Source organism: Paroedura picta, chromosome 4, assembly GCF_049243985.1.
Source record: "Paroedura picta isolate Pp20150507F chromosome 4, Ppicta_v3.0, whole genome shotgun sequence".
In the NCBI taxonomy this organism is placed as follows: domain Eukaryota; kingdom Metazoa; phylum Chordata; class Lepidosauria; order Squamata; family Gekkonidae; genus Paroedura; species Paroedura picta.
In genome coordinates, this window is record NC_135372.1 from 49,300,366 (window position 1) to 49,321,198 (window position 20,833).

Below are 20,833 nucleotides of genomic sequence, written 5' to 3' on the forward strand. Positions count from 1 at the left end.
TCTGCAGTACATTTTCTGTTTGTTGCTAGAGGCCTGGAAAAATCCCATATAATGAAAATCTCTATTCAGTACTGCCTGCTGGGCATTTAACAAGAGTTCTTGCAAGAGGACCCTGTACAACTACGTACATGAATGGAAAGTGCAGGGGCCAACACAGCATCACAGGCTGTGAGGTAACCAACTGAAGGAGCCTGAGACAAACAGGAACAAGTAGACAATGACTCCTAGTGCCTCAAGGCATTGCTTCAAAAGGTGTCAACACCAATTAAATTGTAAAGGCTCTGCCAGCTTCTAAAAACTTACCCAGACAGGGACAAGACAGGACAGAATCAAAGCATGAGTTTGTGTATTTCATAGTACATGAACGCCTTTGTGATCCAGATAAGACCCCCCTTACAACTTGGACTGTGCTTCAATGTGAAAGAGAACCTGTTCTGAGTAGTGAGAAGGATAGAATTTTCTAAATGAAAGACTCCATAGAACTTCCCCTCAAATTCATTCAGTTGTGTAATATATTTGTTACAATGAACAACTATGCCAGTATATTGACAATCCCAAGCGAATTTTGTGAAAATTCCAGTTTTCAGAAGTATTTGAAAATTCCTCAGGAGCCCAAGTGAATTTTGATACTCCTTTAAAAATGATTGTTGGCATTCACTGATGCATATGTTTAAAAAAATGTATTTGTTTTAACTTAAGTGATTCTACAATTCCTTGAGGAGAGACTGGACATTTTAGAGTAGCTGACTGCTGACAGTCTGACTGCTCCTTCAGTATAAGATAACTCTTATGATGGTGAATCAGTTTAGCCATTGGAGCAATATCAAGGACTTCAATATTCACTTCTATCCCCTATTTCTTATTTTAGGTTACAGAAATTTCATTTCCAGGAGAGGAGAAGGAGATTCAAAGTGCATAATCTGCCCCTGCTTTGAAACATAGTCTTGTATGTACTGCAACATTTCCATGAATGGAAGGAGTTTTGCCCATGGAACATGACTTTTAACTTTGTCCCCTGAAATGCTCTTCTGGAGACAATATTTCAGTCAGTACTGGGAGCTGCTGTAGGAGGAAGAAAGTGAGAAAGTTATAGTCTGTGGATAGAAATCCTTGCCTCCATGGAGATGCTCCAGTGGATCCAAGCCACAGCCTCATTCTGTCAGTCCCACAACCAATAGGAACATGCACAAAAAACTGTGTTTGTTTTAGTGTTCAATCTGGTTTTGTTTTTAAAGATATTATTTTTCTTTATTACAGGTATTGCATTTGTTTTCTGCACTATATTTTCACAGGAAACACAGTTCTGATCATAACTCCTCTTTCCCCACCCAAATGCACGATTGTTCTTCTTCGGAATTGCCGTTTGGTTGCAAATTGCTAGCAAAACCCTCAAACAATTTTGTAAAAAGTTCATTTTGTATCAGGAACAACTTTCAGATTTAAAATACTTCTGCTAGTGAACGAACCACATTGAATGCAAACATAAACATAAGCATCTGGGGCCAAGGGACCAAGCCCTATGAAGGTAGCTTGAGGGACTTGGGAATGTTCAGCCTGGAGAAAAGGAGGTTGAGAGGGGACATGATAGCCCTCTTTACGTATTTGAAAGGTTGTCACTTGGAGGAGGGCAGGATGCTGTTTCCATTGGCTGCAGAGGAAAGGACGTGCAGTAATGGGTTTAAACTACAAGTACAACAATATAGGCTAGATATCGGGGGGGGGGGGGAATTTCACAGTCAGAGTAGTTCAGCAGTGGAATAGGCTGCCTAAGGAGGTGGTGAGCTCTCCCTCACTGGCAGTCTTGAAGCAAAAGTTGGATACACACTTTTCTTGGGTGCTTTAGAACAGTGGTCCCCAACCTTTTTGAGGCTGGGGACCGGCAGGGCAACTGCTCGCCCGCGCATGCCATGTATGCGTGCCCGCGCCCGCACATTGTGCATGTGCGGGTGGGCCGCGCATGACGCATGTGCGCATGTGCGGCCCGCCTGCACATGCGCAATGCGCGGGCGCGGCCCTGATTCCCTCCCCCCTTCCCACAGTAAGAAGCTTGCCGGGCCGCAAGCTTGTGGCCTGGGAAGTTTTTTACTGCGCGGGGGGGCAGGGAGAGGGAGCCGCGGCCCGGCGCCAAGGCCTTCGTGGCCCGGCACCGGGCCGCGGCCCGCAGCTTGGGGACCACTGCTTTAGAATGCTTTGGGCTGATCATGCGTTGAGCAGGGGGTTGGACTAGATGGCCTGTGTGGCCCTTTCCAACTCTATGATTCTGTGATTCTATGATTCTAAGTATTCTTGGTTACTCATGGGAAAGCCCAGGGAAATGCCCCTGCTCTAGATCTCAAGAACTCCTAGCACTAGAAGTCCTGTAGGCCAGCATTAAATTTTGTATATGGCTTGGTTTCCTCTGTGTTTGAATGTACACCTTTCTTATAATGTTGTATGTTTTTGGATAATATAAATTCCTCCTCAAAGGATGCCAGGAATTTTTTGTTTGTTTCTTTGTTTTGGTTACCTTGTCGTAACTCTTGCAAGCAGAACAGAGCCTTTTAAATACAGATGTTATATGTGCAGATTTATGCAGAGTTATTAGCCCAATAAAACAAAGCTATACAACAAAGCTTTCTGCCAACAGAGAACGCCTAATGCAGCGATGAATGGCTTTGAAAGGCTTGCTTGTTGTTCAGTTCAGAAGAAACGGATCCATCTATTATTAATTCATATTACGGTAGCGCCTCTAGGATTCTAACTAGGAAAAGAATTAAAGTCTTGACAAAATATTTGAGATTCTCTGTGGAATGCAAAATTAGAGAAAGGAAGGGAATGATTTTGTTTGACTCCTACAAGCTTAATAAGACTGTCCTATCTTAAAGGGATGTTGGAAAAATGGCAGGAACATTAATGCTGCTTGATAGCCCAGACACAAATGCAGCACGCACACTCAAAATGAAGCCAATTAGAACCTGGGTTATAAGTGGATAGTATCCTACCACTCCAGGTGCAGGAGTGGTGTGGTTCTCTTGTTCTCCTGTCCATTGCTGCAGCAATTCCAGTCCTCAAAAAGATCATTCCTGTGGCCACAGGATCTTTGCAGAAGAAGAGCATGGAGGAAAGGCAGAGAGTTGAAATTGCTGCTCCTACCTCTTCTAGAAGGGCAGCTCCTCTAGGGCAGTCCTGGGAAACAGTTTCATTCCTTTGTGTCTTCTTACTCCAGCCCATCAGTCCTCACGACTGTTCTACCTCAGGGATCTTGTAGCCTCAAGAAGGATTGCTCCAAGGGTCAGTTGAGCTCCCAGAAGAGTTCCAGGCCTTGTTGAAGCTAACACGGTTTTGCAAGGCCTTCAAAATTGATCTCTTCCACCAGGCGTTTGGTTGAGGTCAGTGACAACATCTATTGGGCTTCAGAACCCCCTCCCATTCAGACAGGCCTACTCAGCAAGGTTGCGGGTGTTATGTTAACTGCTGAAAAATGTTTACTGTCTAATGTTGTGGTTATTGTTATTGTTGACGATAACTTCATTGTTAATGTAAAGTTACCAAATTTATATTGTGCTGTTACACAATTCATGTTCTATGTAAACCGCTCTGAGACTCAAGGGAAAGCGGTATTTAATAAATTAAATACATAAAAAGAGCTGCACCAGTTGCAGGAATGTAGAAAAACTCAATGTGCCTTCCCCAAACAGGTGCTAGTATGCAGTCCAGGAAATCCAGAGATACAGTAAACTGTGAGCATTTGCCAGTAGTAACTACCCAGTTGCTATGATGAATGAAGATGGGAAATCACTGGGAATTTTGCCCATTTTATATTGTAAACAAATAGTCTGAGGAAATGGGATATGAGCCTTGTGAGGTAGTCCTAGGGAACATTACATTGGGAGGCACTGTGCTGCCCTCTGAGCATCAGCAATGTCCAAGTTGCAGAATCAATTCTTTAGAATCATTGAATCATAAAATCATAGAATCCTAGAGTTGGAAGGGGCCATACAGGCCATCTAGTCCAACCCCCTGCTCAACGCAGGATCAGCCCTAAGCATCCTAAAGCATCCAAGAAAAGTGTGTATACAACTTTTGCTTGAAGACTGCCAGTGAGTCTTTAATACTTAAAGCCAGAACATAATGTGGGAGATTGTTTATGCACTGGGAACTTCACTGCCTCATCTCCCGTGCAGGAGCACAAATCGGGGGTGGATGATGTGCACCGGCCCAATGCTCCCCCATGACCGTTTACACACTGGGAACATCACTGCCTCAGCTCCTGTGCAGGAGCGCAAATCAGGAGCAGATGAGGTACACCAGGCCAAATGCTTCCCCATGTGAGTGCAGGAAGAGGTGGGGCAACCTGCCGCAACTAAAACTCCAACCTGCAGCCCGGCATGAAACCTCCAGTGCATAAACAGTCCATGTGGGTGTAGGAAGAGGTGGGGCAACCTGCCACGACTGAAACTACGGCCTGCAGCCTGGCATGAAACCTCCAGTGCCTAAACGGTCGGAGAGAGTATTTCCATAAATTACTTAATGCTTTGCATGAATAAGACCTTTCATTTCCATGTACTGAACCTACTGCCAGAGCCATTTACTTTATGGGGATGTCCAGCTATAAAACAGTGTGTGTGTGTGTGTGGGAGTCAGGGGAGGGACCAGGAAGGAGAGGCAGGTGGAAGAGGCAAGGGGGTGGGGGTGAAGGAGTCTGTATGTGTGTGTGTGTGTGTGTTTGAGAGAGAGAGAGAGAGAGAGAGAGAGAGAGAGAGAGAGAGAGAGAGAGAGAGAAGGAGGGAGTGAGATCAGGAAGGAGAGGTAAGGGGGAGAGGGGGGAAGTGGGGGGGGAAGGAGTCTCTCTCTCTCTGTGCCTGTGTCAGTGACAGGGACGTGGCTAGGACTAGGGAGTCCCAGAGAAGGTATGTGTTGCACATAACTTGTGATAGTTGGACTCTTAATAGATTGCTTTTTCCTGCAATAGTCTACAACAGTTGCCCCCTGGAAAGGAGCATGTTTTTAAAAACAATACAGAAATGGAAAGGAGCAAGGTTTTTAGATCAATGCAACAGGAGCGGTAGAAGTAATAGCTCATACGGCAGCTCACAGTTTATATCCCAGCTGTTACCACTGAATATTGTTATCTCACAGCATCAGAATATGGCAGTATTTATTTAATTTTTAATTTTTTTAAATTTCTATACTGCCACTCTTGGTTGACTTGTGGCGGTTTACAATAAAATGATAAAAACACCCCTTAATACAATCAACAATTAACAAGATGAGCCCATTCTGGGTTTTGCAAGCACTTTCATGGCTACATGCTTGGATGTTACCCCAGTGGTAGTCCAGCAGCCTTTCAATGCCCCTCAGGTAGAGAAGTGTCTTCTTCCTCCTTTCACTGACATTCATTTGTGTGGACTGGGAACACTGTTTGGATGTCTACTGAGGTGGATTTCTAAAGGCCACCATATATTTTTAGTCACAGAGCCTTTTCTGGAGGAGTCAATAGCCATTAAAAATGTATGAATATAGGGGAAACAGTGGTATCTTGGCGATAGTACTCTAACAGAATCGTTTAAAGGCAAATGTTACTGCTGCTTTGGGAAGGCTTGTAAGAGAAGCCTTTCAACTGACTTGTTAGCAAGCCTTATCGGCATCCTCATTTTCTTGCTAGAAACAGCAGCAACAAACTGCAAAATGTGAACACGACTATGAGAAATTATAGAGTGGTAAAATGTATAAAATCAGCAAGTAACTGGAAAAATCTGTTTTAGCGGGTAACTGTGTTAGTTAGCTATAAAGGAGCAATATTTGAGTCCCATAGAAACCAACAAGATTTTGTGGGTATAAGCTTTAAAGAATCTAAACTCCCTCCACATCTAACGAAGGAAACATTGCCTCTCAAAATCCTACATATTCCCCAAATCTTGTTGGTCTCTAAGGTGCCACTGGACTCAACTATAGCTAGACAAATCTGATTGGTTTAAAACAGGGGCCAACGTTGTGGCCATGAGCACCATTATTATTATTATTATTATTATTATTATTATTATTATTATTATTATTATTATTATTATTATTGTTTCCCACCACTCCCTTACGGCTCGTGGCGGGTTACAGCATCCTAATCCCCATTAAAACCCCATTAAAAGACAACAATAACATTACCAACATTACCAACATGGCGGAGATCAGCAACTCAACTTCCCCCCCTCCCACTACTCGCGGGTGGAGAGGAGGTCCTGATGATGTTTACTTCAGGTCCCAAATCCCAGGTGGGGGGCGTAGATTTATATTATCAGCCCCGGCCTCAACCATAAACCTGGCAGAAGAGCTCCGTTTTGTAGGCCCTGCGGAACGTTGAAAGATCCCGCAGGGCCCGCAGCTCTCCCAGGAGCTTATTCCACCAGGTCGGGGCCAGGACTGAAAAGGCCCTGGTCGAGGCCAGGCATGCTTCCCTAGGGCCGGGAACGACCAGCAGATTTTCATCTGCAGAGCGCAGAGCCCTGTAGGGGGCATAGGGCGATAGGCGGTCCCTCAGGTATGTGGGTCCCAACTCGCGTAAAGCCTTGAAGGTTAAAACCAAAACCTTGAACTGGATCCGGGCAGCAATTGGCAACCAGTGCAGCTACCTCAGCACTGTCTGGATGTGGGCCCTCCAAGATGTGCCGGTTAGGACCCTAGCAGCTGCGTTTTGCACTAGCTGAAGTTTCCAGATCAAGGACAAGGGAAGGCCCGCGTAGAGTGAGTTACAGAAATCTATTTTGGAGGTGACTGTTGCATGGATCACTGTGGCTAAGTGTTCGGGGGACAGGTTGGGCGCTAGTAGTCGGGCCTGGCGAAGGTGGAATAACGCCTGGCCGGCTACTTTTTTGACCTGCATCTCCAAAGTCAGATGGTCAGTGGTCTGGAAACCCTTCCAGGGCTCTCACAAATCCCTTTTTGAGAAAGCCTGTCGAGATACTTGGGGATCTCTCCTGATGAACCCTCTTTCAGGAGAGGCTTTGAACACCTCCGTTTCCCCCCATCTGCTTTCCCATTCTCATCCTTCAGCTTTCCTCTTGAGTGACGAACTGTACACAAAGGTAGATTCAAGTGGGTAGCCGTGTTGGTCTGAAGCAGCAGAACAAATGTAGAGTCTAGTGGCACCTTTTTATGTCTGAGGAAGTGTGCTTGCACAAGAAAGCTCATACCTTGAATTTTAAAAAATGGTCTTAAAGATGCCACTGGACTCTAAATTTGTTATGCCCCAAAGTGTGGGTCTTTGGAACACTTGCATCTCAAGGGCGTTTAAATATGTTCCCCCTGTTTTCGGTGGTTACTTTTATTCTGCTTGAGAGTACTGATTATTCCCGTCAAAGGAAGCTGTTTCTGTCATAATGTATATCTGGGTCTAGTTCTCTTTTTCACGCTCACCTAAGAGTTTTATTAGTCAGAAAGATCTTTCATTCCAATAAAGCTCAGGTCTAAAATACATATGTTCAGATGACACATGGTAATAACAGTGACTTGAGAGTGAGATGTGCTAAAGATCCAGCATGATCCCTGGAAAAGATAAACTATTTTGAAATACGTTGCACCTCCTTCCTAGAAGGCTTGTGCTGTGGTTCTTTGTTTGTGTATGCTTTAGATTTTTAAAATTATTCCTTCATACATTTCATAACGTCATTTAACTTAAATTGATCATCTGGCTTATTATGCTTGCCTCATTTCAAAGGAAGAATTTCTGTTTTTTTAAAAATTGTAAGCAGAACAAGGAAATGCTCAGCGAAACGCATTTAATGTCTAGGTAATTTCTGCTTTCACATAGACACTGGTAACAATAACAAACATGCCTTATTAGAAAGAGGAATAAATTGGGACTGGCATATCACGGTAGAAGGATAAAGGCTTACGTTTGTGTGTCCTAGCAAATTCTCCCAGGAGAAGCAGCTACTATTTGGCTTTTTGTAAATTACTGGTTGTGAAGGGAGGGAAGAAGCACACACACACAGAAAATATGCTTTCAATGCAAACAATATTTTTTCTTTTTTTTTTTTTTTTTTAATAGAAAGTTTTTATTTTATTTTCCAGAGTTAAAAACAGTGAGATACATGCAATCTACATTGTTAATACAGAAAAGGAGAGCTATACTCTTCATTTGATACACTTGGTTCCCCATTTTTAATCCCTTTTGTAAATAGTTCAGGTAAGGGCCCCATTATTCTTGAAAGGCCTCTTAGTGTCAGTTTGGCTATCTTGGTAAGATCAGCTAGTTTATTCACCCAGTCTTCTGTCGGAGTTAGTTCTTACGTTTTCCATTTCTTGGCCAATTCTAGTTTTGTTGCCGTCGTCGCATAGTAGAAGAAGCTCTGTATGTGGGTTAGGAAGCACTGTGGAAAAACATTTTGGTTCCCTGTTTCAATCTTACAAACCCTCTTCTCTCCATTTAAGATTATAGACTGGCTACAATATTATGGACTTTTACCCAAAGCTTACAGACTTTTTATAGACTTTTTCACGTTTGCACCACATTTAAAAAGAGAAGTCTACTTTGTTACCATCATTTCAACATTTGTTTGCATAGTTTCTGATAATTTTAACAATCATAAACAGCTTATACTTAACATAGTCAACAATATTTTTTCTATGGATCACTCTGATTTTGTTTTCTCTTCATTCAGAAGAAATGATTGGAGGTGAGATTTGGTACAATGCTAGCATTCCTTTTGCCAGCTTGGCAACCCAGGAATAATGGCAGATATGGCATGAGATATGCCTTTAAAGACATGTTTCTTATATTTCATCAAAAAGAAAAAAACAGAGTCTTGATTGCTTACTGGATTGTGCCTCTCCATGGTTACCTGTCATTCAAAGAAATCTAGCTCTGAAGAATGCTAATTGGCCCTGTTAAAGCAGCGGTAATTGAGCTGTGAAGACGGGCTGTGGGCAGGTGGAGCTTTGAATTCAGCACTTTCTGGCTGTTATTAGTCCAGCAGACTTTGAGCTACATGGACTTTTTAGTGGGGGGGGGGTAAAAATACCCACTGGCGTTGTAATTGTTTATTTGGATTTTATAATTGTTTCTCCAGCATTTGCCCTATGCATTACTAGTAATGACCAGTTGTCCTGGTTACTTCGAGGATTGCCTTATGGCTAGGTTTTGTTTATTCATTTAAGATATTTATGTCCAACTGTACTTTCTTGGACTCAAGGCAGCAAACAGTGCAACTTCAAGTTGCAGAACATGAAACAGATGCTAACACTGAGTCCCATAATCTGGTTTTGGTATTAGGGATTTTGGAGGGGGGGTAACCATGCTGAAAAGGGTTGCTTGACCTTTGGAAAGCAGAGGGCCATTCCGCACAAGGGAAATACAGCACAATTGTTACCTGATGCTGACGGTTTAAATTTGTGGTTTTAGACGATGCCATCAGCCTCCTACAGTCTACCAGCGCTCATGTTGGAACTTCTGCCAACTTGTAGCGATAGCTGCATTTTGTACCAGCTGTAGCTTCTGGATCAAAACCAAGGGGCGGGCTGCATACAGTAAGTTACAGTAATCCAACCTGGAGGTGACTGTTGCATGGATCACTGTGGTTAGGAGTTCTGGGCCCACATAGGGCATTAGTAGCTTTGTCTGGCAAGGATGATAAAATATCTGGTACACTACATTTGTGACCTGAGCCTCTGTATAAAAGGAGGCATCAAAGATCACCCCCAGGTTCCTGACAGTTGTTAATTGCACTCCATCAAGACAAGGGAGGCATGCTTCCTCTTCGGGTCCTTTCTTTCCCAGCCACCGGACCTCCATCTTTGAGTGGTTAAGCCTCAGGCCATTCTGCCAGAGCCAACTTGTGATATTGGGGGTGTATCCAGCCTGTAGATAGAGTTGGGTGTCATCGCATATTGATGGCATCCCAGCCCATAATCTCAGACCGGCCATGCAAGAGGGCATGTATAAATGTTAAATAGCATCGGAGAGAGAACTGCACCCTGTGGTACTCCATGAGGGAGTGGGCAGCAGTGCGACTGCTTCTCCCTGATTGCTACTGTCTGCCCTCGACCTTAGAGAAATTAGACCAGCCATTTTAGGGCTGACCCTCCATATCCATCAGCAAGGTAAGCTAGCAGATAATGATTGACCATGAAAAACACTGCTATGAGATTTAATAACACCAGCTGACCCACCTCCAGAGATCATCTGTAAGAATGACCAGAGCTGTTTCTACCCCACGGCTTGGTTGGAAGCCAGAATGGAATGGGTCCAGAACTGATGCTTCCCTGTTTACTCTCTGAACCACCTCTTCCATTACATTTTCTGGGCCATTCTTTATTAAGGGATCTGATCTTATTATCCTACTTGACTTCCACATTTACTTATCATATAGCCCTCATGCTCCTTTCCTCTGGTTTGCCCATGCACACCTAGGCAGGCCATGGAAGAGAAGCAGAAGAGATGGTTTTTATACTCCGCTTTTCACTACCTGAAGGAGTCCCAAAGTGGTTTACAAACACCTTTCCATTACTCTCCACACAACAGACACCCTGTGAGGTAGCTAGGACTGAGGGAGGAGGTCTAAGAGAAATGCTCTGAGAAAAGAGCCCCAATAGAAATATAACTAGCCCAAGGTCACCCAGCTGCCTGCAGTGGTCAATGGAGCCATCTCTCCAGCTAATAGACGCCAAGAATTCTTACTGGCCCTGTTAAAGTTCCAGACAGGCAGTTTTGCCTATGTCCCCAGCCCCAAATGCCACTAACTTCTAAACAATGGGAGGAGCTGACTGACAGAACCTGTGCGGTACTTGCAAATGATTCTCAAAATGTTCTTTGAAGACATAAAATCTTACTGCTCTGCTGAGGTTGGATGTCAAATACAGCTTTTATAATGATGCTATGCATGTCCTTTTTTTGCATGGGAAAAATGATATTCATAAGGATACAGTGAGCAGAAAGGGGCAGATGCTCAAAGGAACATTTTTACACATCCCCTCTGCCTCTCTAGAGGGTCTGTCCTAGCAAGTAGTGCACTCTATAGGATTAGTATACATAACCGTGACATTGTAGTGTGAATTGTCTGAATACATTTTATTGCAAATGAGAAATTAGGAGAATGATATAAATAATGATGGTAAAGTACACATTCATCAAAAAAAAAACCTGGAATGTTAGCTCAGGTCACATGGCTTTACCAGAGAAGGCGGTTACTAATACGGGTAGGTGAAAAGGCGCAGAGGCTCTTACACTAGGAGAGGTCTAGAGCTCAGGCTACAATCGTATGCATACTTTCTTAGGAGCAACCCCCATAGAATTCAGCGACACTTCTGAATAAACATGTGTTAACAATACGCTGCATGTCTTGCGCATAAAGTTTTGTACCAAACGGTTTGAATGTGCAAGTTACAACATAGGCACTGTCATGGGAAAGGACTGCCAATTTGCAGACGCAAAAAGGTAAAATGCATTGCATAATTATTCAAGGAATGACTTTTAATCACATGCCAGAGAAGAAGCTTTCAGCTAGCTCAGATGAATTGAACTGGATAAAGCTGTTTGTGAATCATGTTGCTAATAATGCTGGCCCCCATCCTTTTTTGCAACTGAAGGTGGCTCATACTAGAAGAATCCCATCATTTATACTATTTCTAGTTTTAAGCTGGATTTTTGAATCTGAGGAGAAATGTTTGATTATTTATGTGCCATAAACTTCTCCTGCCTGAACAGGACCAGAACTTTTATCCAATTATACAGTACATGCTGCCCTTTGATTAATCCCATCTGCATGTGCAAAATGCTTCCGCCCCTGCATGGAAGCATTTCCCCTTCCGTCTGTTGTTCCTGGTAATGTTGTTGGATACTGCACTTGGAAGGTCCCTTGACGCTTATGACTGTACTTTCAGGAGGATGAGGGAGAAGACTTCTGTGGAGTAAGAGAGAGCTCCAAAAGTTCCAGGATAGTACAAAAGCAGCTTCACAGAACCTGGTCTACATGAAAAGCTTTGTTCAGAGGATGGCCAGAAATCACTTAAGCAATTGCTTGTATTTACCAGGTACTATGAAAGTAGAAGATCAGAACTCTCAGGCTGGTGGTTGTTATTCTTATAACCCCTTTATAAACTTCAGTATATGTTCAAATGCTGTTTTTGTACATGAAAACTCAAGTGGCCCAGTATCAACAAACATTATAACTCCGTGGAATCCATCCTTCAGATGGTTCCATGTCAAAGGCACCTTATTGTCCTCTAGGCGTTTCTTGTATAGAAGTCCATCATCTCTAATTAAGTCATATTCACAAGTTAAAAGGTAGGTCTGAGGGAGCTGTTGAACAATGGCATCCTCATCTAAAATTGGTGACAGCATTGTCTCATCACTCAGTCTGACTTGTTCATACAGTTCTTTTGAAAATGGGACGGGTGATGGTGGCTTATAGCCTCTGATTTTAAATTCTTCTGGGATGCAGTCTGCACTAAGCCATTTCTTGTATTTCATCTTCATGAACTCAGGAACGTGGGCATTGCTCATGAGGTCTTCAACTTTCCGAATGTTTGCTTTCATATATATTAAACCAAGTTTCATTGCCCGCCGCCGGGTCAAGGCAGGACCAAAATGATTTTGCTGATGGGATGGCAAAGAAAGATCCATTATCTGCAGCAACGGGTAGATCAGAATCTGGGCTCGAATCTTTGGAGTAGTTGGTCTTTTTACCATATCTCGGCAAAGAGCAGCAACAAGTGCACCTCCACTACTTTCTCCAGCAAGGATAATACTGTTCGGGTCCACTCCATAGTCTTGTGACTTGTTCAGGAAGTATGTTGTGGCTGTACGACAGTCAAATAACTGGGCTGGATGTTCGTGCTCAGGACCTAGCCGATACCTGAAATATCAAAACATTGGTTCTCAAACTTTGTCAGGATGTTGAAGTCTCTTCAGCTGGACTAGATGAATCATTAGTAGGATAGAAAATCACCCCACCCTCAGGAAGTTGATCTGATAATCATTTGTTATCTGTTTACAATCTCAAATAAGGAATGCCATTTGACTCCAAGCTGTTTTGGGCAATCGCTGCTTCTCAGAGGTACCAGCCTATGGTTGAAGGTGAAGATTGAAGGTTCTACCCTCTGCCAATGCTTTGTTTATGCACTTCATTTATGGTTCCCTTTCTCACTGAGACTCAAAGTGGATTACAAAATACAGAAAAAATATAGTCAAAAAAGAATAAGGCATCCAGTAAATAATGTACTAGAATGAAGATTACAGAAATTAGGAAGCCATTCAAACAGAAAATTATTAGCCTCATTCTTTCAAAGGTCCCAGTTTTCTACCATTTCCTCTGGTACCTTCAATGTAACTTAAGCCTAATGGCTGATAAAAAAAGGAGTAGCTGTAATTAGAAAACATGTACTCCTTCCATTCTAGTACAGTAAAAGGCAAAACAAAGCCAGAAAGGTCTGAGAGAGTGTGACAAGGTTTATGCATCCATCTGAAAACTAGGCCTGTATGTTTTCTGGCTAAAGACTTAACTTTCCTTAGCCTCTTTTGAATGAAGAGAATCTAAAGCACACTTACTCCACATACACAACCACTGAGTCACTTTCTCGGGCAAGATGGCGGCATACTCGTTCATAGCCTCCTGGGAAGGAAAAGTCTTAATATGTTTAAAAATGTCTTAGGTTGCTGTTTACTACAGAAGCATAATTTTATTATTGAATTTCTGCAAGTAGATAAAAGCTTATTTTACCTGGTTTAATTTCTTTTAATTCATTGGTGGATAGACATTACTTAATTCACTGTACAGCGGTAAATTACAGCAAACAATTAAAATGTGATGAATTCACCTGTGGGTTTTTGTGATTGCCTGAAAACTGATGTTTACTTCCCTACATTTTGGACATACGCCAATAGGCCAGTAAATGTTGGCAATTATATTTCGGTGAAAGTCAATATTCACTGCCTAACCCTCTTAGAGTAGCTAGCAAAGTTCTTTGCTCCACCGGCATCATGTAAAAGGAAGAACTAAGTTACGATTATTTCATTCTGCTTGGAATTCAAGAAGCAACACACTCTATCTATAACAGTCTCTGTCCTGTGCCAATGTGGAAAAATCTAAATTTAGTGTTTGGTTATACAGCATCCTGGGTAACTTGGGGTATTCTGGAATGATTCTGTAGAACTGTCATCTTGAAAACATCAAGGCTTTAGTGCATGGATGGGCCAACTTCTGAGAGCCCTCTCCATTCTTCACTGCAGAGGTCCGAAGAAAATTTTATCAAAGAAATCGACCTCTTCCATGATAAAGTTGATAACATCTGACAGAAATTACTTCTCAGCAAAAATTAATGAGCTCTATGACACAGAATCTCTTATAAATAAATCCAAAAGTGAGAGTTAATGAGAATTAATATAAAGATATGGACTATCTCTTTTTTTAAATCTTGAAAGAATTTAATTTCAGCCAGACGTTAGATTCTGCAGACATTCTATTTCATTCTGTTCATGGGAATTAGAAGCTCACCAGCTATACCTATTGGGTTTGTGTGTGTTTCCACAAAGTACCTGATCCATGTGATTGACAGTGTTCGAATTTTCCATTTTGTTCACACACATCAGAATGTAGGAAAAACAGTATTCTGGTTCTCTTTGGTTAATTATAATCTGCCTATGTACAGAAACAATGTCTACAAGGCCCCAGGCAAATTTTATATGTAAAGAAATAACAGAGAGTGCCCTCTATATGTCTTGACCATATCCTGGCTATACCACTGATAAGTGTACTTGTACTTGATTCTGGCTATACCACTGGTAGGTGTACTTGAACTCCTTTCACCGATGCCTCCAGGTGCTTGTAATTTTTTCCTGCCCAATTATTTTTAAAAATCTAATCTTATTTATTTAAAAGCTTTTTTAAAACAAGTAATCAGGCAAGGACACAAGTTTTTATTCATTTGTTTATTTATTTTTATTCATTTTCTTTTGAAAAAAACAACCCTAACTCTTGCGGAATTTGCCAGTGGCAAGTAGCCTACCAAAGCTTGGGGTGAGTCTACCCCAACTCCAAACTTGGCCAGCACTACTGCTGGCCTCATACACTTCAGAGATAAATCTGTTTCCAGGTAACTTTGCTGAGATGACTGGCATGTTTCATGTTTTTAAACAACCTTATGCCAAGTCAGACTATTTGATTTATGCACTCTAGCTGCTGGTGGCTACCCATGAATTCAGGTGGGGGATGTTTTACATAACATTTGGATTAATAAAAATGCAAACAATAAGGGCCTCCCCTATTGCAACCCAACAGCTCATTGCCTGCCCCAATCATCAGAAGAAATAATTTGGGATCACCGACCATCTGGCAGATTACCTGTCTAATCTATTGTAATTGTTTAATTGATTTTTAACTGTTATTATATTTTTAACATTGTTGTAAACCACCCCAAGACATCTGTGCTGATACGTCTGGTATTGAAATTTAATCATAAATAAATAAACATACTACCTGTTCTTGTTAGCTGAATGTATGAAGAAATTGAACCTGGAACCTTCTGTATGCAAAGCAGGTGTGCTGCCACTTGGCTCCACTACTGAACTGAAACTTTCTGTAGTTTGTCAAGAGGCAAAAGGGATTCTTCCACCCAAAGTGTATGTGGATAATAAGACCACTGTCTAATAAAGAACAGGCTTTCTCAACAGAGTTTCATGAAACCGTAGGGTTTCTTGATGGCCCTGGAAGAGTTTCATGAATGGATGGGAGTTAATTAATTTTTATATATATTAAAATTTGTTAAACAAATATGACCTATATGTCATGTCAACCCACCCACCCCAAAATGGCCAATAATGGGCCTGGAGGGAGAGGGACAGGAAGGATGTTCAGAGCACAGGCCTGAACCACACCTCAGAATTGCCAGGCACGAGCGCTGAGGTTCCAGTAGCTCTGCTACTGAATTGGTTGACCTCACTTGGCTACATGGGATTCTGAGCTGGCAGAAGAAAAGAGGCTACACCCGGTACACCTAGCAGTAGAATGTAGGGAGTCTGGGAGTTCCTTGTACCAGACATTTGCTCTGCTTATGCTTATCAGTTGGTCCTGGATTGTATAACTCCCTTATAAGAACAGGTATAGGGCACACAAATACACATGGCTAAATATTTAGAATAGTGTATAAATTCCTGAGAACCATGTTGTTGTTTTTGGAACCTCAGCTCTCAACCATGAAGTAGTGCTGAGCTCATTGACCAATACCTGGAGTCTGCCCACTGCCATTCAGGGTTCCTGCAGTGGAAGAGATGTGGGTATATTCTCCATTTTATTATCTATTTTTATAATATTGATTATAGAGATTTGAATAAAACCCCTTTCCTTCACTTTGGTGTGCTTTATTGCCTTCAAATTTGTTCAAGGAGAAACAGCCTCTTTGCCTCTTGGAGATACAGGTGTCCCTCAATGACTGGCTGTTTCCCTATCTCTGTTTTCTCCCTTTCTCCTCTAGCCACTCAACATAACAAGGATGTATTTTTCAACTTACTAGGCGGAATAGAAGAAAGCAATTTTGTGGGGTTTTTTTTAGTGTTCATTTGAGTACTTTATCAATAAATTAAGACAGTATCTAAAATGTCAAAGAAAACCCTTTCAAATCCAAATGTTTGGGCAAACTGATTGACAATGATAAGTAGGACATGGCCATTTTGGTTCTTGGGTGCGAGCATTCCATAGTTTGGGAATAACTTCTTGGCCCAATGGAATCTGGTCATAATATTACCTGGTTATAAAGGAATACTAAAGTTATGTAAGATATCTTACTTTTGTTTCCAAATATCCCACATCCTCCATGTAAGTAGATCAGTCCTTTCCTTGGTTGAGTAGAAGGGCTGGTTGGCTGGTAAATCCTTACTGGCACATGTTCAAAGTTTGTATCCCAAATGTAGAGATTTGATTTTTTCCCAGGTAGTGTCAAATTTAACATAAATCTAACAAGTGAAATTTGGCTGCAGATACCTACTTTTTCAGAAATCTTCCCCTGCATAATAGTGAAAGAACAAAGTATAAGTAGATCAGAAATCAGCATGTAACGTTCAGAATATCAGGTTTTGAAAAACATTTAAACATAAAAATGCTTTGTGCACAACAGGAACAAAATCCATGCCCCTACAATAGTTTCAAAAGATGAGATGTTTGTGACTATCCTCATATGGTCTCAGTGCTAAGGTTGTGCTGAGTGCTTTACATTTCAATGTTGGGACCCCAATTTCACTGCAGGTAAGTAATGTAGCTCAGTAACCCTCAATATTAAACAGCAAACACTTTCACCAGGCTTTTGATGAAGCTTACAAAACATCAAATGTTTCTGTGTGTGTACCTGTGTGCCAGTAATTTTGGGGCAAAATCCTCCCCTCTTCAGCTCAGACCTGCTAGCTACATGATTCTAATTTAGGCTTTTCTATAACACCAAGTTTCTATACCAATTTAGGCTTAAATTGAGGACAGTAGGGAAAAGCATTAGGCCACTCAGGTATGAACTAAATCATATCCCTGACGAATATACAGTAGAGGTGACAAATAGATTTAAGGAATTAGATCTGATAGACAGAGTGCCTGAAGAACTATGGACGGAGGTTTGCAACATTGTACAAGAGATAGCAACTAAAACCATCTCAAAGAAAAAGAAATGCAAGAAAGCAGAATGGCTGTCTAAGGAAGCTTTACAAATAGCTGAGGAGAGAAGGGATGTGAAAGGCAAGGGAGAAAGAGAAAGATACACCTAACTGAATGCTGAATTCCAGAGAAAAGCTAGAAGAGATAAGAATAACTTCTTAAATGAACAGTGCAAACAGATAGAAGAAAACAATAGAATGGGGAGGACCTGAGATTTCTTCAAGAAAATTGGAGATATGAAGAGAACATTTCATGCAAAGATGGGTATGATAAAGGACCAAAATTGCAGGGACCTAATAGAAGCAGAGGAGATTTTTAAAAGGTGGCAAAATTATACAGAAGAACTATACAAGAGCGAGCTTAACATCCCTGATAACCACGATGGGGTAGATACTGACCTGGAGCCAGACATCCTGGAATGTGAAGTCAAATGGGCCTTAGGAAGTCTGAGCAACAATAAAGCTAGTGGTGGATCCAGTTGAACTATTCAAAATCTTAAAAGACAATGCAGTAAAAGTGCTACACTCAATATGCCAGCAAATTTGGAAAATTCAACAGTGGCCACAGGATTGGAAAAGGTCAGTTTACATTCCAATCCCAAGGAAGGACAATGCCAAAGAATGTTCAAACTACCGCACCATTGCACTCATTTCTCATGCTAGCACGGTTATGCTCAAAATCCTACAAGCTAGGCTCCAGCAATATGTAGACCAAGAACTTCCAGAAATACAAGCAGGATTCCGAAGAGGCAGAGGAACTAGAGATCAAATTGGCAACATATGCTGGATCATGGAGAAAGCTAGGGAGTTCCAGAAAAACATTACTTCTGCTTCATTTACTATGCTAAAGCCTTTGATTGTGTGGAGTACAACAAATTGTGGCAAGTTCTTAAAGAGATGGGAGTACCAGAGCGTCTTATCTGTCTCTTGAGAAACCTATATGCAGGTCAAGAAGCAACAGTGAGAACCGGGCATGGAATAACTGATTGATTCAAAATTGAGAAAGGAGTTCGGCTTGCCTATTTAATTTGTATGTGGTGCACATCATGAGAAAGGCGGGGTTAGATGAGTCACAAATTGGGATCAAGATTGCAGGGAGAAATATCCTCAGATATGCAGATGATACCACTCTAATGGTAGAAAGCGAAGAGGAACTAAAGAGCCTCTTGATGCGGGTGAAGGAGGAGAGTGCAAAAGTTGGCTTGAAACTCAACATCAAGAAAACTAAGATCATGGCATCCGACCCTGTCAATTCCTGGCAAATAGATGGGGAAGAAATGGAGGTAGTGACAGATTTTACTTTCCTGGGCTCCAAGATCACTGCAGATGGGGACTGCAGCAAAGAAATTAAAAGATGCTTGCTCCTGGGGAGTAAAGCTATGGCAAATCTAGACAGCATCCTAAAAAGCAGAGACATCACCCTGCCAAGGAAAGTGCATGTAGTCAAGGCTATGGTCTTCCCAGTTACAATGTATGGCTGTGAAAGTTGGACCATAAGGAAGGCCGAGCGTCAAAGAATTGAGGCTTTTGAACTTTGGTGCTGGAGAAGACTCTTGTGAGTCCCTTGGACTGCAAGGCAAACAAACCGGTCAGTCCTAGAGGAGATCAGCCCTGCCTGCTCCTTAGATGGCCAGATCCTGAAGAGGAAACTCAAATACTTTGGCCATCTCATGAGAAGGAAGGACTCCCTGGAGAAAAGCCTAATGCTGGGAGCGATTGAGGGCAAAAGAAGAAGGGGATGAGAATTAGGTGGCTGGATGGAGTCACTGAAGCAGTTGGTGTGAGCTTAAATGGACTCCGAGGAATGGTAGAGGACAGGCAAGCTTGGAGGATCATTGTCCATAGGGTCACGATGGGTCGGACACGACTTCGCACCTAACAAGAACAACAACAATAACACCAAGTAATTTGGTTAAATATCATTGTATATTTTGCTATTTAATCCTATGCATTTTTGTTTGGAATTCCCACAGATTCAATGAGATTTTCTCTCCAATACATGATTGGAATGTACATTTCTTTAAATATTACCATTCCCTGATATTTAAGAGTAAGGTCTACTGAACCCATTGTAAATCCTGAGACTTACTTCCATTAACGATGCTGGCTGCAAATTTATTAATAATCCATGCACTTTCTTATGAAATCATCCAAGCAACCAGCATTGTTTCTTCTGTAATCACGTTCTTTAGCAGATACAAACAGATGAAACAGAAAGATAAGTTCTCTGCACTTACCAAACGAAAAACCAACAGTGATGCCACATGATAAAGTCGTAGTTTCACTGGATCTTTGGTTTCTGATGGTATTGGTGTGTTCTTTAATGCATTATAAAGAACCAAAAAAAGTTCCACAAATAAGATCGGTGTGCACAAATACAACCATAACATAAACACCCTGTGAAAAATACTCATTGTCCTTTGCTAAGACGAGCAGAACTCAGGACTGAAATGCTCACACACACTGTCTCTCAGCAAGTGCCCTTTATAAATGTCAGACAAGTTCTAGCAGCCTAGATAAACTTTCTTCACGCCTACATTATACAAAAGAGGAAGATTAGGCGTATGTAAGTCATACTGCGCCAACCTGCAATTAGGAATGTGTAAGGCTGAAGCAAGAAGGAACTGTTTGGTTGTGCGTGAGGCGGGTAGAACAACTTGATCACCAAGCCATGTTAATTGACAGCCAGACTTGGAGTGTCATCACTGCCAAGGAGAGGATTGGAGGAGCTTTTCAGGTGAGAATGTTGGCTGAGAATGTTGGCTGGGAATTCTGGGTCTGATTTCTTGCTGTGGTTTTCTCAGGCTAATACACCTGGGATGGTGTTTCTCTTCTGTTTATACTTTACAAAATGCTTATTATTCCAGCTATCCCATCCTTGACATCAACCTTGTTACCGTTTTACTAGATCCTTCCATAAAGATCCTGGCATCACTATCAAAGCCATCTTCTGAACCCCATCCCCAGACCTTCCTTTAAATGCCCCCCTGGCCTTTTCGGCAGCTTTATCTCCAAGATGCCATATCCCGAAATACATAAAAAGATTAGCAATAGATACTGAGTTGCAAAACACCATTGCTAAATAATTTAAAAATTAATGAGTTGCTGCTAATATTTCATTAGCTATTAACTGTTTCATTATCTGAAGTAATATGCTAAACAATTCACACTAAATAATCCCTCCCAGAAATATTTTCTATACACAACATTTAATCGTAATGCATGCTGATAATT

General features: G+C 41.7%; 1 protein-coding gene across 1 annotated transcript; it reads right to left on the minus strand.

Annotated features, from left to right (window-relative positions):
* Positions 1 to 11,779: 11,779 nt before the first annotated feature.
* On the minus strand, positions 11,780 to 20,013 carry LOC143836779 (arylacetamide deacetylase-like 4). Its single transcript, XM_077336293.1, has 4 exons — positions 19,837 to 20,013; positions 16,749 to 16,965; positions 13,517 to 13,580; positions 11,780 to 12,824 (listed from the first exon to the last, which is right to left on the minus strand). Exons 1-4 carry the CDS (start codon positions 20,011 to 20,013, stop codon positions 12,050 to 12,052), a joined length of 1,233 nt encoding a protein of 410 aa, XP_077192408.1. The 3' UTR covers positions 11,780 to 12,049.
* Between the last annotated feature and the right edge of the window lie 820 nt (positions 20,014 to 20,833).

Excerpts from the sequence above, each read along its gene's own strand:
- LOC143836779 (XM_077336293.1), bottom strand. The coding sequence starts at position 20,013 with ATGAGTATTTTTCACAGGGTGTTTATGTTATGGTTGTATTTGTGCACA. Across the intron at positions 16,966-19,836 it reads CACTGTTGGTTTTTCGTTTG|GGGAAGATTTCTGAAAAAGT; the intron begins GTAAGTGCAGAG and ends ACTATTATGCAG. Across the intron at positions 12,825-13,516 it reads TCAGTGGTTGTGTATGTGGA|GTATCGGCTAGGTCCTGAGC; the intron begins GTAAGTGTGCTT and ends TTGATATTTCAG.